Source organism: Macrobrachium nipponense, chromosome 5, assembly GCF_015104395.2.
Source record: "Macrobrachium nipponense isolate FS-2020 chromosome 5, ASM1510439v2, whole genome shotgun sequence".
Classification (NCBI taxonomy): domain Eukaryota; kingdom Metazoa; phylum Arthropoda; class Malacostraca; order Decapoda; family Palaemonidae; genus Macrobrachium; species Macrobrachium nipponense.
Window position 1 is genome coordinate 53967537 of NC_061107.1, and position 20865 is coordinate 53988401.

At 42.6% G+C, this 20865-nt stretch overlaps 1 protein-coding gene across 1 annotated transcript in view; it reads left to right on the forward strand.

Annotated features, from left to right (window-relative positions):
- The window catches only part of LOC135215332 (tubulin gamma-1 chain), a gene marked incomplete in the record, with an annotated part of 244554 nt that overhangs the window by 66760 nt on the left and 156929 nt on the right, over window positions 1-20865 (forward strand). The window contains 1 exon segment of the mRNA XM_064249891.1: window positions 15857-16059. Coding sequence (XP_064105961.1) covers window positions 15857-16059 — 203 coding nt within the window.

Below are 20865 nucleotides of genomic sequence, written 5' to 3' on the forward strand. Positions count from 1 at the left end.
TCGCGGACTCACACATTCGCGGATTTCTCTCGGGAACGTTTCCCTGCATTATTCGCGGAAAATTCGCGCATTCGCGGTATTTTTCTATGATAAATATCCACAAATTCCTGGTTTTTTTGATGAATTTCATCATAAAATGCACTTTTTGTGATAAAACTATTAAAAAAACCATGTATGAAAAATTTTAGTGGGTTTTTCTTGAGTTTTAACTAACAAAATAGGCTGTTTTTAGCATTTTTATAGGGGTTCCAAACATTCGCGGGTTCTAACTATTCACGGTGGGGTCTGGTACGCATCCCCCGCGAATACGGGGGGACCACTGTTTTGCAACTGGTAGAACAGATGTTGCAAAAGGAGGCCATCGAAGTGGTTCGGGATCCGCATTCCCGAGGATTCTACAACCGTCTTTTTCTGGTTCCAAAATCCTCTGGAGGGTGGAGACCGGTCCTCGATGTGAGCGCATTGAACCGATTTGTGGAGAACACAAAGTTCTCTATGGAAACATCAAAATCGGTTCTTGCGGCTCTTCGTCCAGGAGATTGGATGGTCTCCTTAGATCTACAAGATGCTTACTTTCATGTCCCCCTGCATCCATCATCGAAGAAATATCTCCGGTTCATGATGCAGGGAAAAGTATTCCAATTCAGAGCCCTATGCTTCGGCCTGTCTACGGCCCCTCAGGTGTTCACGAAGCTAATGATGAACGTTGTGAGATGGCTACATCTAGAAGGAATAAATATATCCCTTTATCTGGACGATTGGCTAATAAGAGCAAAATCGGAAAGTCAGTACTTGAAGGACTTGGAGAAGACTTTGAATTTGACAAAATCTCTGGGACTACTCGTGAACCTCGAGAAATCACAATTAATCCCCAGACAGAACATAGTCTATCTGGGGATACAGATGGATTCTCGGGGTTTTCGGGCGTTTCCATCTCAAGAGAGATTGCTCGAGGCTTAGAAAAGATCTCGAACTTCTTAGGGAAAAAACGGACCTCGGCGAGGGAATGGCTCAGTCTGCTGGGCACCCTTTCCTCGTTAGAGCAGTTCATTTCCCTAGGGAGATTAAATCTCAGTCCTCTGCAATTTTATCTCAAACAAATGTGGAGTCAAAAGACAGGAGACTTGTCAGACGTTTTTCCCATTCAACAGGGGATAAAATCCGACCTGAAGTGGTGGTTAACCCCATTAGCAAAGAACGAAGGGGTGTCCCTCTTGATTCGGAACCCTCACCAAGTGTTGTTTTCCGATGCCTCGGAAGCAGGTTGGGGAGCAACACTGGGTCCAAAGGAAGTGTCAGGTACCTGGACCAAACAACAGACTACTCTGCACATCAATGCGAAGGAACTCATGGCCATTCATCTAGCCCTGGAATACTTCGAAGCGGAAGTCAGAGGAGTGGTAGTTCAAGTCAATTCCGACAATACCACAGCTCTGGCTTACATCCGGAATCAAGGGGGCACTCACTCTTTCTCACTGAACGAAATAGCGAGAGATCTATTAACCGGTGGACAGAGGAACGGGGCATTATTCTGCGGACAAGGTTTTGTTCAAGGAGTAAAAAACCTAAGGGGCAGACAGGTTTTGAGCAGAAAGAACCAGGTACTCCCGACAGAGTGGATGCTCCACTCAGAAGTCTGCAGACAAATATGGTCCCTCTGGGGAAGACCCCAGATCGACCTGTTTGCCACGTTCCTCTCCAGGAAGATAGACAACTTTTGCTCGCTAGAAGAAGATCCCAGAGCCACGGCGATCGATGCTTTCCTCATGGATTGGTCAGGCATAGACGCCTACGCCTTTCCCCCATTCAAATTGCTGGGGGAAGTACTGAGAAAATTTGTGGCATCAGAGGGAATGAGACTAACTCTGATTGCTCCCTTTTGGCCTTCCCGAATCTGGTTCACAGAGGTACTGGAATGGACGGTGGACTTCCCCAGATCTCTACCAAACAGGACAGATCTGCTCAGACAACCCCACTTCGAGAAGTTCCACAAAAACATCCAGTCTCTCCCTGACTGCCTTTCGACTATCGAAAGACTGGTCAGAGCGAGAGGCTTTTCAAAGAGAGTGGCAACTGCAATTGCTAGAGCCCGCAGAGCCTCTACCTTGCGGGTCTACCAATCGAAGTGGGAAGTTTTCCGTAGATGGTGTAGGTCGAAGAAGCTGTCCTCTTCCAATACCTCTGTAACCGAAATCGCGGATTTTCTCCTCTTCTTAAGAGAAGAATCCAAATTGGCCGTATCCACTATCAAGGGATATAGGAGCATGCTCTCAGCTGTTTTTAGAAACAGAGGGCTGAATCTCGAGAATAATAAGGATCTTCATGATCTCATCAGGTCTTTTGAGACTACGAAATTGAGATCGTCTATTCCCCCGAGTTGGAACCTGGACGTATGTTCCTAAAACTTCTTGATTTCGGACAGGTTCGAACCTCTAGATAAAATCTCATTCAGAGATCTTACTAGCAAATGCATATTCCTGTTGGCTCTCGGAACTGCTAAGAGGATCAGTGAATTGCATGCTTTGGACTCTCGGGTGGGATTTAAAAAAGACTCGGCTGTTATTTCTTTCCAGGATCTTTTCCTAGCAAAGAATGAAAACCCTTCCTAAGCTTGGCCTAGAAGTTTCGAAGTCAAGGGGACTCTCTTCTCTGGTAGGTAGAGAGTTGGATCGGTCCCTTTGCCCAGTCAGGACCTTAAAATCTATTTAAAAAAGAAGACACAGCTTCAGGGATGTCGACAAAGTCTTTGGTGTTCGGTAAGAAACCCAAAAGACCTATGTCAAAGAACGCACTGGCGTTCTTTGTCAGAAATGTAATTACCGAAGCTCACAGGAATTGCCAAGAGAACTCTTTACAGCTGCTGAGAGTAAAAGCTCACGAAGTCCGGGCTGTAGCAACTTCCCTTTTTTTTACGAAGAATATGTCCATGAGAAACATTTTAGCAGCAACTTATTGGAGGTGCAATTCAGTATTTGCATCCCACTATTTAAAGGATGTTAAAGTAACATATGATAAATGTTTTTCTCTTGGACCTTATGTATCAGCGGATACTATGCTGGGAAATGGAGGCAGAAACGCTGATCCTTAATTTGTTTTTATATTTTTAATAATTACTTTTAATATTGTTGTTGAGTTGTGGGTTGCTTGAAAGGATGTTCGGGGATGACTCCTTTCAATCTTAGTACTAACCCCAATTAGGATCAGGTGATCGGGATTAGTGTCATGCTCTATGATCATGCCAATAGGCAAGGTGTTTTGTCATGTAAGTGGATAGGACCCCATTGACAAGATCTAAGGTTCTGAAGCGTAAGTGGGTAAGACCCCTGTAACAGACCATCAAGAACTCTTAGCATGAGGTCACTACCTCGCTGAGGCTCTTGAAGCGATACGGGCTCCTAGGCAGTAGCCATGAAGTCTTTCGCTAACACAGGTAGGAATCAAGGTTTTTAATTTTATTACCTACAACATATGTTGTTTCCTGTCTATTTCAGTAAATTAGCTGTCTCTTACCCTCCGCCAAAGGTGCCAATCAGCTAAGTATATATCTGACAGGTAAGTTGAATGCATAAAAATGTTATTGTCATGATACAATAAAGTTTTATGCATACTTACCTGGCAGATATATACGGTGTATGGCCCACCCGACCTCCCCTCAGGAGACAGGTGGAAGAGAAAATCTGTCTTAGAAAACGGGAATGATTCCTATTCCCGCCACCAGCGGCGGGGCGGTAGATCACCTGACCTACCTGTAGAGTGTGCCGCGAAATTCTAATTTCTATCGGGGTCGACTGAGTCTATAAACTTTATTGTATCATGACAATAACATTGTTCACCCCGAATTAACAGATGTATCGGAAGACATCGCCTACTCCCCGACCTGCCAGCTCTACTTCCAAATGTTCAGCCCATGAGAAGCAGTTCTTCAGGCGGCCCTCCCTTGTGTTTTCATTACAGAAAAGTGCCCCGCTTTCATTGCAACTACGACTCCTCACCGGACAGCAATGAAATAGCGGTTAGCGTTTTCAGTCATTTGTAAGCAAAGGTTCAGAATCGTGAGAATCCTTCGTTCGATTCGCCTGTGAAGACGTAGGTTGCATTCAGTGTCTACCTTCGTCTTCCACGGCACATAGTGTTGTTTCTCCTTAGCTGAGATTCAACTACTATGAGAATGTCTTGCCATCAGGGACCTCGGTCTCTAGAAGGCAATTGACTTTCGCCTGTTGGGCACATGCCTTAAGAGAATAATCACCTCGCCATCCGGCATCGGTGACAAACAAATACACTATTTGTTTGGTCTCTCGGCATAACCCTTTAAAGGGCGAAGGTCACATGACTTACTCGGATGCTTGGACAACTTGCCTTACTACCGAACCAGTCAGTCGGCAGCTGTCAGAGCGCCCGAGTCAGTTATGAACTAGGCTGTGGACTTAGTTCGGTGGTTCCCGGTCAATCATTACTTTTTCCTAATAGCTTGTCCCAGTACCCATACCATCGACACCCACCATGGAGTGGCGGTGACCTATCCACTACCGAGAAGAACTTCGCTGCATGGGGATAGGAGGATGCGAGACACTTCGCTGCAGACGGATAGACCAGTATGGGTACTGGACATCACCAAAGTCGAGAAGAGGGATAGGTCATATGACTATTCCCTTCTTTTCCTCTGAGGGAACTGCATGACTTTTCCTGCGAAGTCAAGCATCCAGGGGATGGGGATCCGTGACGCTCGATTTCGTACCGAACTTCGTAGCGAAGACTCAGAACTCTTCAGTCCCTGATGATCGGTTCGAGTCCTTCACAATCCCCTCTCTAATGGACTTCACCGCCTTCAATGCGAAGGAGATGCTGCTTTGTCCGCAAGAACTTCTCCGTGGCGCAGGTACTGAAGGCAGGGGTCTGGTCCAACCAGACCACATGCACCTCCTTCTACCTTCGGGATATTGCCCACAGGTACTTGGATCTTTTTCCTTGGGACCCGTGGTGGCTGCTCAACACGTTGTGTAGCGAACCCAGACCCTCGCAGGCTGAACAGCATCGAGTCCTGGTGTGACTGTAAGAATGGATGAGTGAATGAGAGAGTGACTGGCTCCTCTTCCCATCTTTTTCTCCCCCTCTACCTGTGGGTAGAGGGATACGGTCATCACCCTGCTGGATAAGGACGAGATGCAGGTGAGCTACTCGACAGAGCCCCATCCTATCCTTTTCAATAGGGATGGGAGCAATTATCCACCACTTACCCCAACAAGGGGGGGAAGTGGAATCCAACAAGAGACAAACCCATAACTTTATGTTGCCTCTTGCAAACAGGAACAAGTTCTTGCTTGCTGGTACGAAGAGATACGCTTGCCTCTCTCTTAGTACTCGGTCCAGAGGTCTGACCATTGATCCTGCGGTGCACACCCCAATCAATCGGACAGAGGTTTGGATCCCTCCCTCGCTCTTACGACCAGGGAGGCATTCCAAGGTTGGGCGAACACCAGTCTGTTCACAAAGACTCAGATTCCTCCCACCAAGAAGTGAGTCTTCCTATTGTTAAAGGACCGAGGGTTTGTATAACGTATGGGAACAAATGACAATTTGTCGAAAATTGCATTCTTCCTAACTATACAAACCTGAGGTCCTTTACATATAGTCCCACCTCATGCCACCCCTCACTCTGCGTTTTTTGCATGGGCCTAAAGCAAAAGTGATTTTTCACCTCCCAGGTGCGCTGCGCGCGCACTGTCGGACAAGCAGTTAACTACCGTTCTCCTCTTGTTCGAAGCTTACGACCGTTCCAGCTGCCGCTAGCTACTTCCTATTGTTAAAGGACCTCAGGTTTGTATACTTAGGAAAAATTCAATTTTCAACAAATTGTCATTTGTTCATGACACTTACCTGTCAGATATATATATAGCTGTATTCTCCGAAGTCCGACAGAATTTCAAAACTCCCGGCACACGCAGTGGTCGGCCAGGTGGTTAGTACCTATTCCCGCCGCTGGGAGGCGGGTGTCAGGAATCATTCCCATCTTCTATTCAGATTTTCTTCTGTCGCCGGTAATGTAAACACCTGTTTTCATTACCTCCGTCTAGGATTTTGGAACTTCATTGCCGCTTAAGTATCTTGGTTGTTTTCTTTTTGGTTTATTAACTTGGATTTGCGGCTAGGCATACGCTATCATAAATTGATTTAATTTTGATTTTCTTGACTTAAGAAGTCTGATTCTAGTTAGACTAGTTTCAGACTTTGTTGTCTGCAAGGGGTTAGGTGAGAATAACGAAACTTTCGATATATTCTCACTTAATGTGCACGACGTGTACATAATTCTTGTTGAAACATCAATGTAATTAGTGTAATAATTGACTGATTCCGAAAGAAGATGTATGATTCGTATGTACGCAAATTAGAGCGTAATAGAATCAGGAGGTTTTCCTCCAAGATCAGTAAACGGAGAGGAAGTGTCTGTGAGAGGTAATGCCCTTTCTGTTATGGTGGATTACATCAGTAATTGGAATCTAAAGTGCTCGCTCTCCAATGAGTGTTGTGAGTGTAGTGATGTTGAATTAGTGCCCCTAGTGTTGTGGAGGGGGCGTCAGATCGGCCTTATAACGCCTCTAGGTCTAGACCTCTGTCGGACTCCCAGGACCACAGGGAGAGGGCATGTCGAAAGCCGAAGGAGGGTTACGAGGAACCCCCACCGATCTGGCGTCCCTTCGGCAGGACCTGAAGACGCTTCTCAGGCTGCCAAAGATCGTGCACGTGCACGAATCCTGAAGGATTGCTTCTCGTCCTCCGAGGCGTCCTCCCCGTACGGGGGTTGGAGCTCTCGGAAGGACTCGCGCCCTTTAAATAGAAGCTTATTGAGGAGGACGCTTCACGTCCTCTCTCTCTATTGTCATGCGATTGTAATCGCCGCCTTAACAATTTGACGACTTTCCAACGCATGGGAGAAAGAAGAAGGAAATAGGAAGTAGAACGCTGTTAAGCGCCCAGATCGCCTTATCATTGTTACTGTGAAAAGGAAGAAGGCGTACCCTCGTCTTCTCACAGGATCAGCCCTTCTCGGTTGGCCTCGTTTTCGCCAAAAGAAGGGCAAAACACATTTACTGAAGGAAGGATTTGAGGCTGTCTGTCTGTCAAGTCAGGCAGTCTTCTTCTCCTTTTCCTTGCTCGTCGCTTCTACATCCTCGCACCCAAGAGCACACAGGCGTCCTTTTGAGTGCGTTTCTGAAAGTGTCGATGAGCGTGACAGAGACGCAAGATGTCGCACAGGCGGCCGCCGTCTTTGTCAGGAGTTGCGAACGTCCATAATACTCGTCCGGACGACGATCACCGTACATCGGCTTATGACTAGCACGCTTCATGAGCGGCGCTCCCCTTGAAGACAGGACGCTTTTGAGGACGCTTTTCGGGACGCCTCCGTATTTGATAAGCAAAGTCATGTCGAAGTTTTTATCAAGATGTTCAGGAAGAAACCTTGGTTTCTTAATAAGAATCTTATCGACGTTTGGGTATGATGGCGGATAGGAAATATCTACTTCCTTCCGTAAACAGGAATTCTCTCTCTTCCGCGATTTATGAGGAAATTACGAAGATTTAAAGAGTTCCTGGATTAACTTCCTTCCTTAAGGAGATATATATACTCTTTCTATCGTTCTATTAACGAAAAGAACGAAGATAGTAAAAGTTTTTTCCTTTCTCTATCTGCCTCGGCAGGGAAACAAGGTAGTAGAGTATCTGCTGTATGATAATACGATACGGTCAAATCATAAGCACATTCCGTAGTTACTTCTTTGCTGTGCAACTCAATTACCAGTATCCTTACAGGACTTTCCTAGGAAGGACTACGCCTAAAGGGATTGTTATGACAATACCTAATTAGCTTCTAGATTTATCGAAGTCTTGTTTCGCTTAAATATACATTAATAAGAACTTCCTGAAGTTCGATAATAATTTTATAAGATTCCTTTATTGAATGGAGTACTGGCAACTCTGGAACCGACGTAAGGCCAGACAGCTAACGGAGGCTGCTATCGCTTAAGACCAACGCAGTAACCATCTATTTCTCAGTCATGAGAGGTCGGTCCTGCGGGATGGAATGACTAACCGTATCTCTCCCCTACAATCGCGGTCTTAGCCTCGGATTGAGGGGATAGTTAAGCAAACATAAATAAAATATTGTCTGCCTTTTGCTAAGAAGCTTTCAATAAGAAAGATATTACAGCCTTTCAATGCTGTTTACCGTAGGTAACATTATTAAAGGAATCTAACGCAGCAGAACACTATATATTATATAATGCTCTCATGCTTACGAAAGCATGGCTTATTAGAGTACATGCTTAGTGAGAAGATGAATGTAGTAGAGAATTCACTTTAAGACTACGGTATGGTCAAGTCTTATGGCCTTTCATGCATCAGGGCGCTCGACAAGATCCTCTCTGAGATGCCGTTCAGAACCCTTGGTGTTCTATGCACACAATACCGCCTCGTAAGACACTCGCGAGGACGTCTCTTGAAGACGCTCAACGTCCTGTGCATTGAGACGTGAGGAAGCTTTTGCAGATGCTCGACGTCCTACACAAAGAGACGCTCATCAGGACACTCTGGAAGACGCTCGACGTCATAAACATTGATAAGCTTTTTGGAAGACGCTCGATGTCTTACACATCTGGACGCTCGCCAGGACGCTAGCAAGGACGCTTTTGAAGACGTTCGGCATCCTACACGTCATGTCGCTCAGCAGAGCACTTACAAGGACGTTCTTCAGAACGTTAGGCGTCCTATGCATCAAGACGTTCGCCAGGATTCCTGCAAGAACAGTCTTCAAGAGGGCGTCTTCGAAGAAGAGGAAGGAGTTTGGTCTCGTCAAGATGTCTACTTCGCTTTCTACGAAGAGAGCGTTCAATAGAATCCATGACTTGATGAATTCCCAGAAAAACTGTAGGCAGATTTCGGTGTCATAAAACACCTCGTCTGCTTTCGGGACTGCGCTGCCGAAGGGGAACATTAAGGTCCTACCTGTCGTAAGCCCAGTCTCTGATTAGGAATCCTGCCCCTTCCTCGTTTTCTGCGGGAATCGGGAAAACTATATGCTCGAATTCCTGGATTACTTTCTGTCATGTAAATGTGTTAGTTCTCATTGACAAAGATCTTAATAACATTTTATCGCATAAGCGGATAAGCTCTCATTAACAAAATTCGAAAGATCTCTCATTCATTAGTCAGAGGCTCATCCAGGAAAAAGACTTGTAGACTACGTCCATGAAGTCTTATGTCCAATATCATAAGAAGCTTGAACTGTCCTTTTCGATCCTCGGTTCTCACTTGAGGATCTCCATTCGAATAATGTTAATTCGTTCTCTTTGCCAAGAGAACGAAGACAGTCGATTTCCATTCTCTCTCTCTTCCTCGTCGAGGAAAGAATGTAGTAGAGAATTAGATGTTCAAGTGACTTCAATACTTACGTATTTTATCTTTGCGTCATATTACTAATGTAGGGTTCAAGTCATATACGCATAACATGGTTACCTCTACAGATGGCAACCGAAAAGACAGTTATTGTAAGTGTATTTAATCGGTCCTTCCTGCAAACTTCCAGGAGTTTCCGCTGGAAGGACAACGCTAAAAGGTATTGTTACAACAACACTAACTCAGTGTCTGCATCTAGCGAATTATGTTTCGCTCAAATATGCGTGCTTGAGAATTGCCTTCTGATCGAGAATAGTAACAAACCTATTCCTTCGTAGAAAGAGTAGCTGGTAACTCAGGCAGAATAGTGCGAGCCGAGACTACGATAGAAGGCTGCTGTCATTGTGGATGACGCAGTATATTTAATCGGTACTCCCGGCAACTTTCCAGGAGTTTCCGATTTAACATTTGGTTAATTAAGCGTAGTGTTACGTCAACACAAATCAGCTTCTGTATTTAGCGAATTCTGTTTCGCTTAAATATGCCAACTTGAGAGTTAATGTTCAAAAAGTGGAATATCTATTCCTTAGTAAAATAGAGTAGCTGGCAACTCGGCATAATGCTGCGAGAAGGTGAAAGTAAGCTGCTGTAACTGATTCACCAGTCACCATTCACCAAGTCAGTATCAGGTAGCTCGCTGTTATGTGCTGTTGATTACGTCTCTCTCTCCCGCGGGATTGATTGACGAACCGTATCTCTGCCCTACAATCATGGACTTTAGCCTCGGTTTGAGGGGATTTCTAGTAATCATGAATAAATACGACTTCCTTTTGCTAAGAAATTTTCAACAGAGATATCTTAGACCTGTTCGGCGCTGATTACCGCACTGTAACAGAATTCTGTACGAGTCTACAGCGGCATAGCACTATAATAATGCTCTCCTGCTTATGCAAAGCGCAGCCTTATTAGGAAAGGAAGCATGCTTAGTGAGGGAATGGATGAATCTGCTGGGGACCATTTCCTCGCTGGAGAAGCTTGTTTCCCTGAATAGACTGCAATTCAGAACTACAGTTTTTCCTACAGGAGAACTGAAATAACATCAAAGATTTAGAAATAATTCTAAACATCTCTCAATGGGTTGACGATCACCTCAGGTGATACCGAGAGGGTGCCAGGCATCCGGACAGAGGTACAGAGGTCCTGGCACATAATCTAAGAGAATTGGAAGCAATTTGGTTGGCTCTCCAGTTCCTCGAAGAGTGAGTTTTTGGTAGATTGGTCCAAATCATCTCAGATAATTTCGCAGCTCTCTCATATCCCAAGAAGAGAGAGATGGTTATCGACATAGGCACGGAACGTAACGATCCTCAAGAGGTTCGTTACACTATTGCACGTCCGTGCGGATCTTCTCGATCGACGGCAGCAACTACTGACGTCTGAGTAATCCTCGCTTAGAAGTAAGTCGAGAGTTGTGGAGACTTTGGAGACGTCCTTTCGTAGATTTCTTCGCAATATTGAAGACAAAGAAGCTTCCTCTACATTGCTTCCTTATTCTCGATCCGAGAGCGGTAGCAATAGACGCCATCATATAGTATGGAATGGGGATAGTTGGTTAGTCTCTTTTCCCCTATTCAAAAGCTTAGGAAATATAATAAGATAATCGCTGGCGTCAGAGGGAGCGAGAAAGACGGTGATCACCCCATGCCTTCGAGAGGCTGGATTCACAGAGGTCACGTCCTTCGAGAGCACTTTCCAAGGACCCTTCCCGAGAGAATCGGTCTACTCTAACAGCCTCACTTCGAGAGGTACCTAAAAACCTCTCCGCTCTGAGTCTGAATGCGTTCAGACTGTCGAGAAGCGAGAGGATCTTCAAGATTAATTACAAGTCTCATTGCCAAAGCAAAGCAGTGCTGCATATTTTGCAGTGTACCAATCGGAGTGGGCCGATTCTGGAGATAGTGCAGGAAGAATGACTGTTCCTCCACCTCGACCTCTGTGAATTACTTTACCGTCTTCCCTTTCCGTCTGAAGTATGGGATAAGCTAACAGTCCCAACGATTGTAGAATACGGAAATATGTTGTTGATGGCCTCTAGGCTCAGAGATTCGGATCTGTCAAACAACAAAGCCCTTCACGATCTTTGAGGTCTGCGGAAATCTTGAAATGGTCTAGATCGAAGCTTCCAGCATGGAACTTAGACGTAGTCTGAAGTTCCTGATGCCAAAGCATTTCGAATCTCTCCTTTCTGTAAACTTAATACACGTGACCAGACAGGCTAATTTTCTAACCACTCTAGCTACGGCAAAGAGGGTTAGTGAGGTTTTAGCCATCATCAGAGGTTTTGGCTTTAGAGGACATAATTCGGTGTCCTCTAAGCCTTCCGTTCTTGCTAAGAACGAAAACCCGTCTAACCCTTGGCCTAGAGGCCTGGAGATCAAGGGGATGGCACAAATTATTGGGCAAGAGCCACAGAGAGTCCTGCCCTGCCTTCGGGGCTCTCAAGTTTTATCTTGATAAAACTAAAGAAAGTCGAGGTCATTCGGACAATCTGCGGTGTTCCGTAAAAAGACCAGACTTGCCCATGTCGAAGAACACCCTGGCGTTATTTTTAAGGAGTCTTTCTAAGAGGCTCATTCGTCATGTTTGAACAAAGATTTGAAACCTTTTAAAGTAAATGCTCACGAGGTGAGGGCGCGGCCTCGGAAGCATTTCAACAGAGCATGGCACTCAGTTACATCCTGAGTACCGCGTTTTTGCGAAGCAACTCTGTGTTCGCTTCACACTCCCTGAGAGATGTGAAGACGTCATATGAGATCTGCTGGTCGCTAGGGCCATACGTGTCCGCAGACACAATCTTGGGGGCAAGAAGTACCACTCATCCTATCCTGTAGAAAATGGTTAGGAAGAGCTCTTAATTTTATTTGTTGAGTCGCCGCCAATGGCAGACTTCTTAACTCTTAAGCCTTAGTTAAAACACCTTAACTTTGGCTAGGTTGGTCAGGTGGTGATATTTATTTTACTTCTTAGCCCTCATGGTATGGTCAATATGGTCTAGACACATTGTGGTCACGCCCCCGTTGTCAGATCATCTAGAACTCACCAGCTATACAGGTCACGTCCTTGCTGGAGAGACTAGTAAAGCAAAAGCAGACTTGGGTGACAGTAATCACGAAGTCAGCTATGCTAACAGGTAAGGAACCAAGATGTCTATCATCTGCATGTGAAATGTTTCCCAAAATCCTTTTATTCTGTCCCTCCCCACCTCCAATGGTGGGAATCAGCTATATATATATCTGACAGGTAAGTGTCATGAACAAAATGATATTGTTATGATACAATAAAGTTTGTTCATACTTACCTGGCAGATATATATAATCAAGTACCCGCCCAACCTCCCCTCAGGGACAGTGGCATTAGAAAATCTGAATAGAAGATGGGAATGATTCCTGACACCCGCCTCCCAGCGGCGGGAATGGGTACTAACCACCGCTTGGCCGGATCCACTTGCGTGTGCCGGGAGTTTTGAAATTCTGTCGGACTTCGGAGAATACAGCTATATATATATCTGCCAGGTAAGTATGAACAAACTTTATTGTATCATAACAATATCATTTTTTCAAAAGACAAAAGAACGCTTTTAACTGAACTGTGCTTCATTACAAGTAGTTGAGTCTATTATTATAACACATATCATAACAGTATAGTACAAGAGAATATTTTATCACTATTGATGTTTCATATCTAGTCAATAAAAATATTGAAAATATGAATTTTATATGTAAGCAACACAATGATGTTATTATTCTCCTCCCAAACCAGTCTAATTTTGTTCCAAGCTCTCTCTCTCTCTCTCTCTCTCTCTCTCTCTCTCTCTCTCTCTCTCTCTCTCTGTTAATAAAATATGAATTATACTGTATTATAAACTTTTATGTACAAAATTAAAAATAATTTCTTTTGTTAATAAAATATGAATTACTGTATTATAAACTTTTATGTAGAAAATTGAAAATAATTCCTTTAATAAATGCACTTCTTTTAGCAACTAAATACTTTTCCTCAATAATTCTTTCAATATTTTGCCGTGTTTATACATTAGTATTATGGTACGGTACTGCATTCAGTATAGTAAATACTAATTTTTTTATCATAAATATTCATTCATGAAATAAGTAGATATAGTTTTGTGCAGTAGCCACATCATCAGCAAAATAAAGAGGAATTGATAGCTAATATATTTTAGTTTGCAAGTCTGCTGAAAGGGGAAACTGAAAATAGGAAAGAATTTATATGAGATTTATGGCATTACATATAGACATAAAACTTAAAACACAAAGGAGGAATAAAACGTGCAAAGGAGCTGTTTCAAAGATAAATTGTGCCTACTACTACCAATATGAAGCATGCAGTGTGTGTTTGAGCTTTGTGATAGTTTTAAATTGCAGTGTGTACAAGTGTATCATCTTCAGTTAACAGGCTAAGGTAGATCAATGTTTAGCACCCATATGATAGTTTAAAGTATATTTAGTGTTTGAGCTATTAAGATAGGCAGGTAGCCTATAAGAGTTTGTATAGGTAGGGCATCTTTGATGTTTTAACTATTGAAGTAGGCAGTTAAACTATAGATTATGCATTTTTGAGGTGTGTGATAAGTCCAATATTTGCTTAACGCAGGTGGTTGTGGTCCCTATCCCTCGCGATTACTAAGGATCCACTGTACACCGCAATTTTTGTACTATCAGTTATTCAATGCTATGGATTCAGATAAGTCCATATACCACATTATACCTCCTGATTATCTTAGTTTTAGGGAAGAGTTTGTAACATGACAAGTTTGTGTGTACTTGTAAGCCCTCCTGGTAATTCTGACTGATGTCACTTCTTCATAACTGATGAACAATTGCTTTTATTGGTGAAATCCAGCCTTTTAGCACCACAGATTTGTAGCTGGATGCAAGAAGGAAGAGATGAATTGTACTGTACATAGGTTGCTAGCAGTGTTGGCATATCACCTGCTATACGTAATAGCAATGGAGGCATATCTCATGTTGAATTATATATTCAATAGAATGCTCCCTTCATATGTCATATTGTACATAATTTTATATAAAATCCAGAAAATTCCCATCAAAGTATGATTGACTGATTCTGCGGTGAAAGAGGTAACAGAAGTGTTGTATGCCGGGTGTTTCGAAATTAGAGTTCCTCTCTCCACAGAGCAAATGGAAAGTTATGAAGTTTTCTGCTATAGCCTATCTCAAGGTAAATTATCTTAAGTTTCTATTAAGCTATTTTTCATTTTACATTTCTTGTATTTTCAGACTGAGTGACAGAGTTAGATACAGCCATGGATAACGACTCGGAGGAAATCAGATGGATTGACCGAATCCGGGCTATAACCTTCAGAGAGGCCAGGGATGCTGGTGCATCCTTCATTTCATGATCCTGGATAGCTAAATGCATTTAAAGAGATGAATCCTTTGTTAAAAGAGACTGGAACAAATATACATATGACTGTCATTGCAAAAAGAGTGAAAATCTTGGAAGGCTTGAAGTCCTTTCTCAGGAGTCAATAGACATTATAGCTGAGGCAGTGGGTAGACCAAGAAAGTCTTTACGTAAATTGGCACTTGAACTAGAAAAAAAGGGGGAAAAAGAGAAGTGCTGTATATTGTGAGTTGAAAAAATCTGGTATCAAACCATTCATGTTATCAGCAAGCCCAACATCACTCGGTAACAGAGAGAAGACCGTGCATGGTTTTGTAGTTCATTTCTTAAAGATTGGGATGAAGCTGACTTTCTCCATGTTGCCACATCAGATGAATTCTTCATTTACACTGTCAGGAAGCCAAATCATAAAAATGACATCATTTGGGATGCAAAATTGGATGATATCACCAATGAAGTCACATTTTTGCATAATAAGGCACCATGTTTCAAGGCTCTTCAGACACAGGAGCTGCTTCGAAACAGTGGTATCGATTTCTTCTTATCAAGTGAATTTCCAGGTAGCTCCCCTGACCTTAATGTGTGTGAAAACATTGATAGTATTTTAAAGGATCGTGTTGAAGCGCGTACAGTGAACTATGATGGTATACCAAGCCTCAACGAACTGCAAAGAGAGGTGACCGAAGTGCTCAGGGAAATGGAGTTTGAGCCTCAGCTTTTTTGTGATTTGCTGAAATCATACCCTTCAAGAATGCAGGCTGTGTGGTACAGGATGATGGAGGCCACACAAAATATTAAATACTGAGAGAGGAACTTACATAAATACCTGTTCTGAATTTCTTTTGTTTTTGTCCATATCAATATTAGTTTATGCTGTAGAGGGGGGGGGGGGGGTTGGCTTTAATTTTGAAACACCCTGTACATGGCTTTTTGGGCTTTTATTATTTTAAGACATTTTATTTAGTTTAATTTTTCTGAAGTTTTGCAAGTCATTCATATTTTGAATATTTTTATTTTTCAGTTGGTTTTGAATTCTGGAAAAAGTTATGTGCGGAACACGGCATTTCACCAGAGGGCACGCTAGAAGATTACGTTACGGAAGGAACAGATCGGAAGGATGTGTTTTTCTACCAAGCTGATGATGAGCATTACATCCCTCGTGCTGTATTGCTGGATTTGGAGCCTAGAGTTATCCACTCCATCATGAATTCAGAATATGCCAAAGTAAGTTTTTAGGAATTTTGTCATTGGATACAAAGTATACAGAATTTACATTATTTTTGGTGTGAACTACAACATTTTGCTGGTTTGCTTTTGTAACCAAATCTTTGTTTCCAAATAGCCAATTGTTCCGATACGTATACAAACCCTCGGTCCTTTAACAATAGGAAGGTACTTAGCGGCAGCTGAACCGGTTGTAAGCTTCGAACAAGGGGGTTCGGTAGTTAACTACTTGTCCGGCAGTTGGTGGTCAGTCCGACTGCAAGGAGAGGATTCACTTTGCTTTCGGCCGCGCTGGTGGATGGACGTGTTGCTCGTCTCTCTGCCCGCTTCTGTCGTATGCTTGGTTTGCTTCACTGCGTGAAGACTTTTTTTGCTAGTGCAAGGATATCAGTAAGTAATTAGGGAGACCCCAGGTTTTCTTTCGTGGCACCTATGGGGTCAGGACTAACCATACCACCTGCTGATAAACAGTGCATTTGAATTTGTTCCAGCTCATGGCTGTAGTGTTTTAAGAATACTGACTCTGATGACCACCCAGCACATTCAGAAACTTCCTTCAAATGATACATTTCTGAAAAAAGCCAATGATGTGCTTAGTTTTCTAATATCATGTGATCTAGGAAAGGAATGTGGGTTAGCATTTTTAATAAGGGGCACTAGAATTATTCTTAGCCCTTGTAGAGAGTGGTTTGTTCGTGCTAGGATGTAGGAAAATTGGACATTCTGAAACAGTTTCCTTGACCTCTAAACTGAGTTGTCTTATAAGAATAGGAGATTTGAGTAGCCGAGAACCAGAAGGTGCTAAGCGCCGTTTTTAAGCAAATTAGTAATTGTAAGTTAAAGTTTAGATATTGTAGCTCGGTAACTATAATAGGTATTAACATGGGGTTTGTTGCACTTTAAAGCTAAAGACCATAGTTTTTTTTGTGTGTGTCAGTTTTGTAAGTTTTTAGAAAAATACCGAAAAAATACCAAAAATATAGATGAACATAAAAAATGATGAAAAACAACAACAATATCGACAGAAATACACCATAAAACGGTTCCAAATCATGTATATACACAGAAAATATTTCAAAATCATTATTAATGTCCATGTTTATTGGAAAATACTGGGAAAATACCAAAAAAATTCCCAAAAATACCAAAAATACATGCTAGCATAAAAAATAATAAACAACAATATCAATGGAAATACATCCTTAAACAGTTCCAACTTATGTAAATACATAGAAAAAAAGCTGAAAATCAGTATTAATATCAACGTTTAAGGGAAAATACCAAAAAATACCCCAAAAATACCAATACATACAAATATATAGTAAAATAATAAAAACCAACCACAATATTAATGTAAATGCACCCAAAAATACTCCAAAATAATGTTAAAAAAAAAGGGTAATCATTGTCACGAAAGCACTGCAGAAATGCCATAAAATAATGTAAAAAAGGATACATCCACGAGCGTATGTTTACAAAATATGTGAACCAGCTGAACTGCATAAGTTTTGTTTACAATCTGCCGCATCCCGTGACGCTATGCTTCGTGTATGCTGATTGGCTCGAGAGAGTGTATCGCGCTGTGACTGGCTGAGATGCCTACTCACTCATTGACGAAGCACTGTGATTGGCTATGGCTTTCCCGGGGAATCTGGACTGAGTGGTGAAGGGACGCAATGCGACATGACACCTTCGGGTTTTAAGAATTTATTCGCCGCTCGCTACAAATTTTTCAGGCGAAACTTGCATTGACTTCTGAGGGGTTTTCAGCCATATGGTAGGGCCAGAAAGCACTAAATCCAAATTGAGAAAAAATTTTATGCCTATGATGGACCGTTTTCTTTGAAAATCTCAGTTTTGGTGGTTGTGGCGCTTAGCACCTTCTGGTTCTTGGCTGCTCTTTTCCTCTTTAAAGGATTCTCATTCTTGGCCAGGAATGATGGCCCAGGGGATAACAATAATTGGTTATCAGCAGTTTGTGAGATATATCGTCCCCATCTGAGAGAGCCCAATTCACTAATATGTACTCCTGATGGTAATGCTACCAGGAAGATTAATTTTTGAAGCATGCATGTGGTGGTTGCATTAGGTCCGTTGAATTGAGGAGTACATTAAAGTTTGAGTACCTTATTTAGGGACCAAGTAATTGGAAGTCTTTCGGGAGCGGGTCTCTGTAAAGAAAAAGACCGCAGAAAGGAAGTGACAACTTCTATGTTGGAATCAATCCCAAATCCATAAAGCAAGGGTTCTGTTAGTGCAGCCTTGTATGCTATAATTGTTGTAACTGCAAGATGTTTGTCTTCAAAGAGTTGTATAAGAAAATTCAGTAGTTTCAGTAGTGTTTCTATAGAAATCTCAATTGGGCTCTCACTCTGGATATAATCTAACCATATTCTCCATACGGACTGGTATTGCCGGATAGATGATGTCTGTAGTTTTTGCACTATATACCTAGCAATATTGGGCGAGTAGTTTTCATGGTAGATTATATTTAAAAAATCCACACATGAAGGTCTCGGCTTAGAAAGGAGGATCCGTAAACGACTTTCCCTCCTACTTTCTCGGATAGCACAGCGGATGGTAATGGAATTGACCTCTTTGTCCGCTGCTGAAGTAGTAGGAACCAATGCCTGTATGGTCAGTTTGGGGCTATTAGGTAAGCTGTTCCTTTGAAGGTTCGGAGCTTGTTCAAAACCTTCGAAATCTGGGACAATGGAGGAAAAAGATAGATTGTCTTCAAGTTGTTCCAGTCCTGTAGGAAGGTATCTCTTGCTATTGCTTGATTGTCCACATTCGGGGACACATGTACTGGGAGTTTGTGATTATCGCATGTGGCAAAGAGGTCCACTTCCAGTTGTGGAAGTAGGTTGTATATTATTTGAAAGGAGTGGTTGTCCAGTGACCACTCTGTTGAGGCTGTCGTGTTCCTTGACAAAGAGTCACTTCTTTTCCTGTGCCATCCGAAAATGGCTAACATTACTATATTGAGAGGAGGTGAGTGTGATCCCAATTTTTGGATGCAAACCATTGCAGTTGTATTGTCTAGGACCAGCAGAATGTGTGCCTGTTTCAGAGGTTTGAGTTTCTTAGAGACAAAAAGACAGCCATCAGCTCTAGGAAATTGATATGACAATTCCTTAGAGTAGCTGTCCACCTCCCCGCTACCTGACGATCCTCCCAATGTCCTCCTCAACCTGTCAACGAGGCATTTGTGTGTATTGTTACTTTTACAGATGGAGGAGTCGGGTGACCTGTTTTGCCAGAGATTCCTTTTGTGTCATGGCCAAAGTATCTCCCAAGTTTTTTATGTATTTTGTGAGATTTGTCTCACATCCTTTTTCTTGCTTGAGACATCTAAAATTTGTTCACGTTTTTCAGTTGCAACCTGAGTATTGGATCTGTTATAGATGCAAACTGTAGCAGACCCATCATGTGCTCTAATTGCCATCTGGAAGCAATGGACTGTGTTAGGAAAATTTTGAGATTTTTCTTTATTCTGTTCTGAGTTACGAGGGGAAGATACAAAAGGCCGTGAACCATGTCCCAACATATTCCCAGCCACTGAAAATGTCTGCTGGGTGTGATACAGGATTTTTTCCAATTTATAAGAAAGCCTTTTGACTGGAGTCTGTTGACTACTGTTCCTAGGTTTTTTAGGCACTTTTCTTGTGGCTCCCCAGACTTGTGATACAGGATTTTTTCCAATTTATAAGAAAGCCTTTTGACTGGAGTCTGTTGACTACTGTTCCTAGGTTTTTTAGGCACTTTTCTTGTGGCTCCCCAGACTAACCAGTTGTCTAAATAATCTATCACATGTATTCCCTCTTTCCTGAGTTCCTGAACAACTATCGTCACCAATTTTGTAAAGATTCTCGGGACAATGTTTAGCCCGAAAGGCATGACCTTGAATCTGTATGTACTTTTCCCTATCCAGAACCCTAGGAAGGGGCAGAAGGGAGTGGCAATAGGAAGGTGCCAATATGTATCTTTCCGATCTATAGAAATGGTTCAGGTCCCTTTTGAAATGACAGAACATACTTTCGAAACTTTTGACAAACTGTGTGTTTGTTCAATGTTGACAGGTCGAGGATCACCCTTTGTTCTGGAGAATCCTTTGGGAACACTGAAGAGAGTGCCTGGTGACAAATATAAGAATGTTTCTCTATGGCTCCTTTTAAGAGGGCATTCTGCATGTAATCTTTCATAAAGGTTCGGTTTTTGAAAGAACCCTTTCAAAGGTGGAGGGGGGTGAGACCATTTCCACCCGTCCATTGAGAATAATGCTGTCCCCCCAAAGAGAAGACTTCCATTCTATTTGAAACTTCTGAAGTCAACCCCCAACCAAACAATTCCTATTGGGATCCCCCCTTTCTCTGCCTTTTCCCTTAATGGGCATTTTAGGTGTTGCTTTTCCTTTTCCTCTATAACCTGGTTTTTGGACCTTGTGAAAAAGATACTCTTTTTGCTGTGAAGGTTTTTGTCCCTTTTGAGGGCTGTCCCTTCTGACTACCTACCTGTGTATGAGGAGAGCTATTGGAAGTAAATGGAGGCCTATATGATTTTTTATCAAAGTGTGCCTTTTTTGGATTTGGTAAGGGGAAATTTTTGGTTTTTTGTTTCCTTAAATCTTTTCCCAGTTGAGGATACACTGTGCAATTTTGTTGATGTGCTTGTTCCTTTATTTGAGTCACAATAGACTCCTCAAACAGGTCTCGGCAGAAGGCATTATACTGTAATAGGGTAGTCACATTGGGAAGCAACTTGCTGGAGTTTTCCAGTGTCTCCATTCGTCCTTTTATGTGCCAG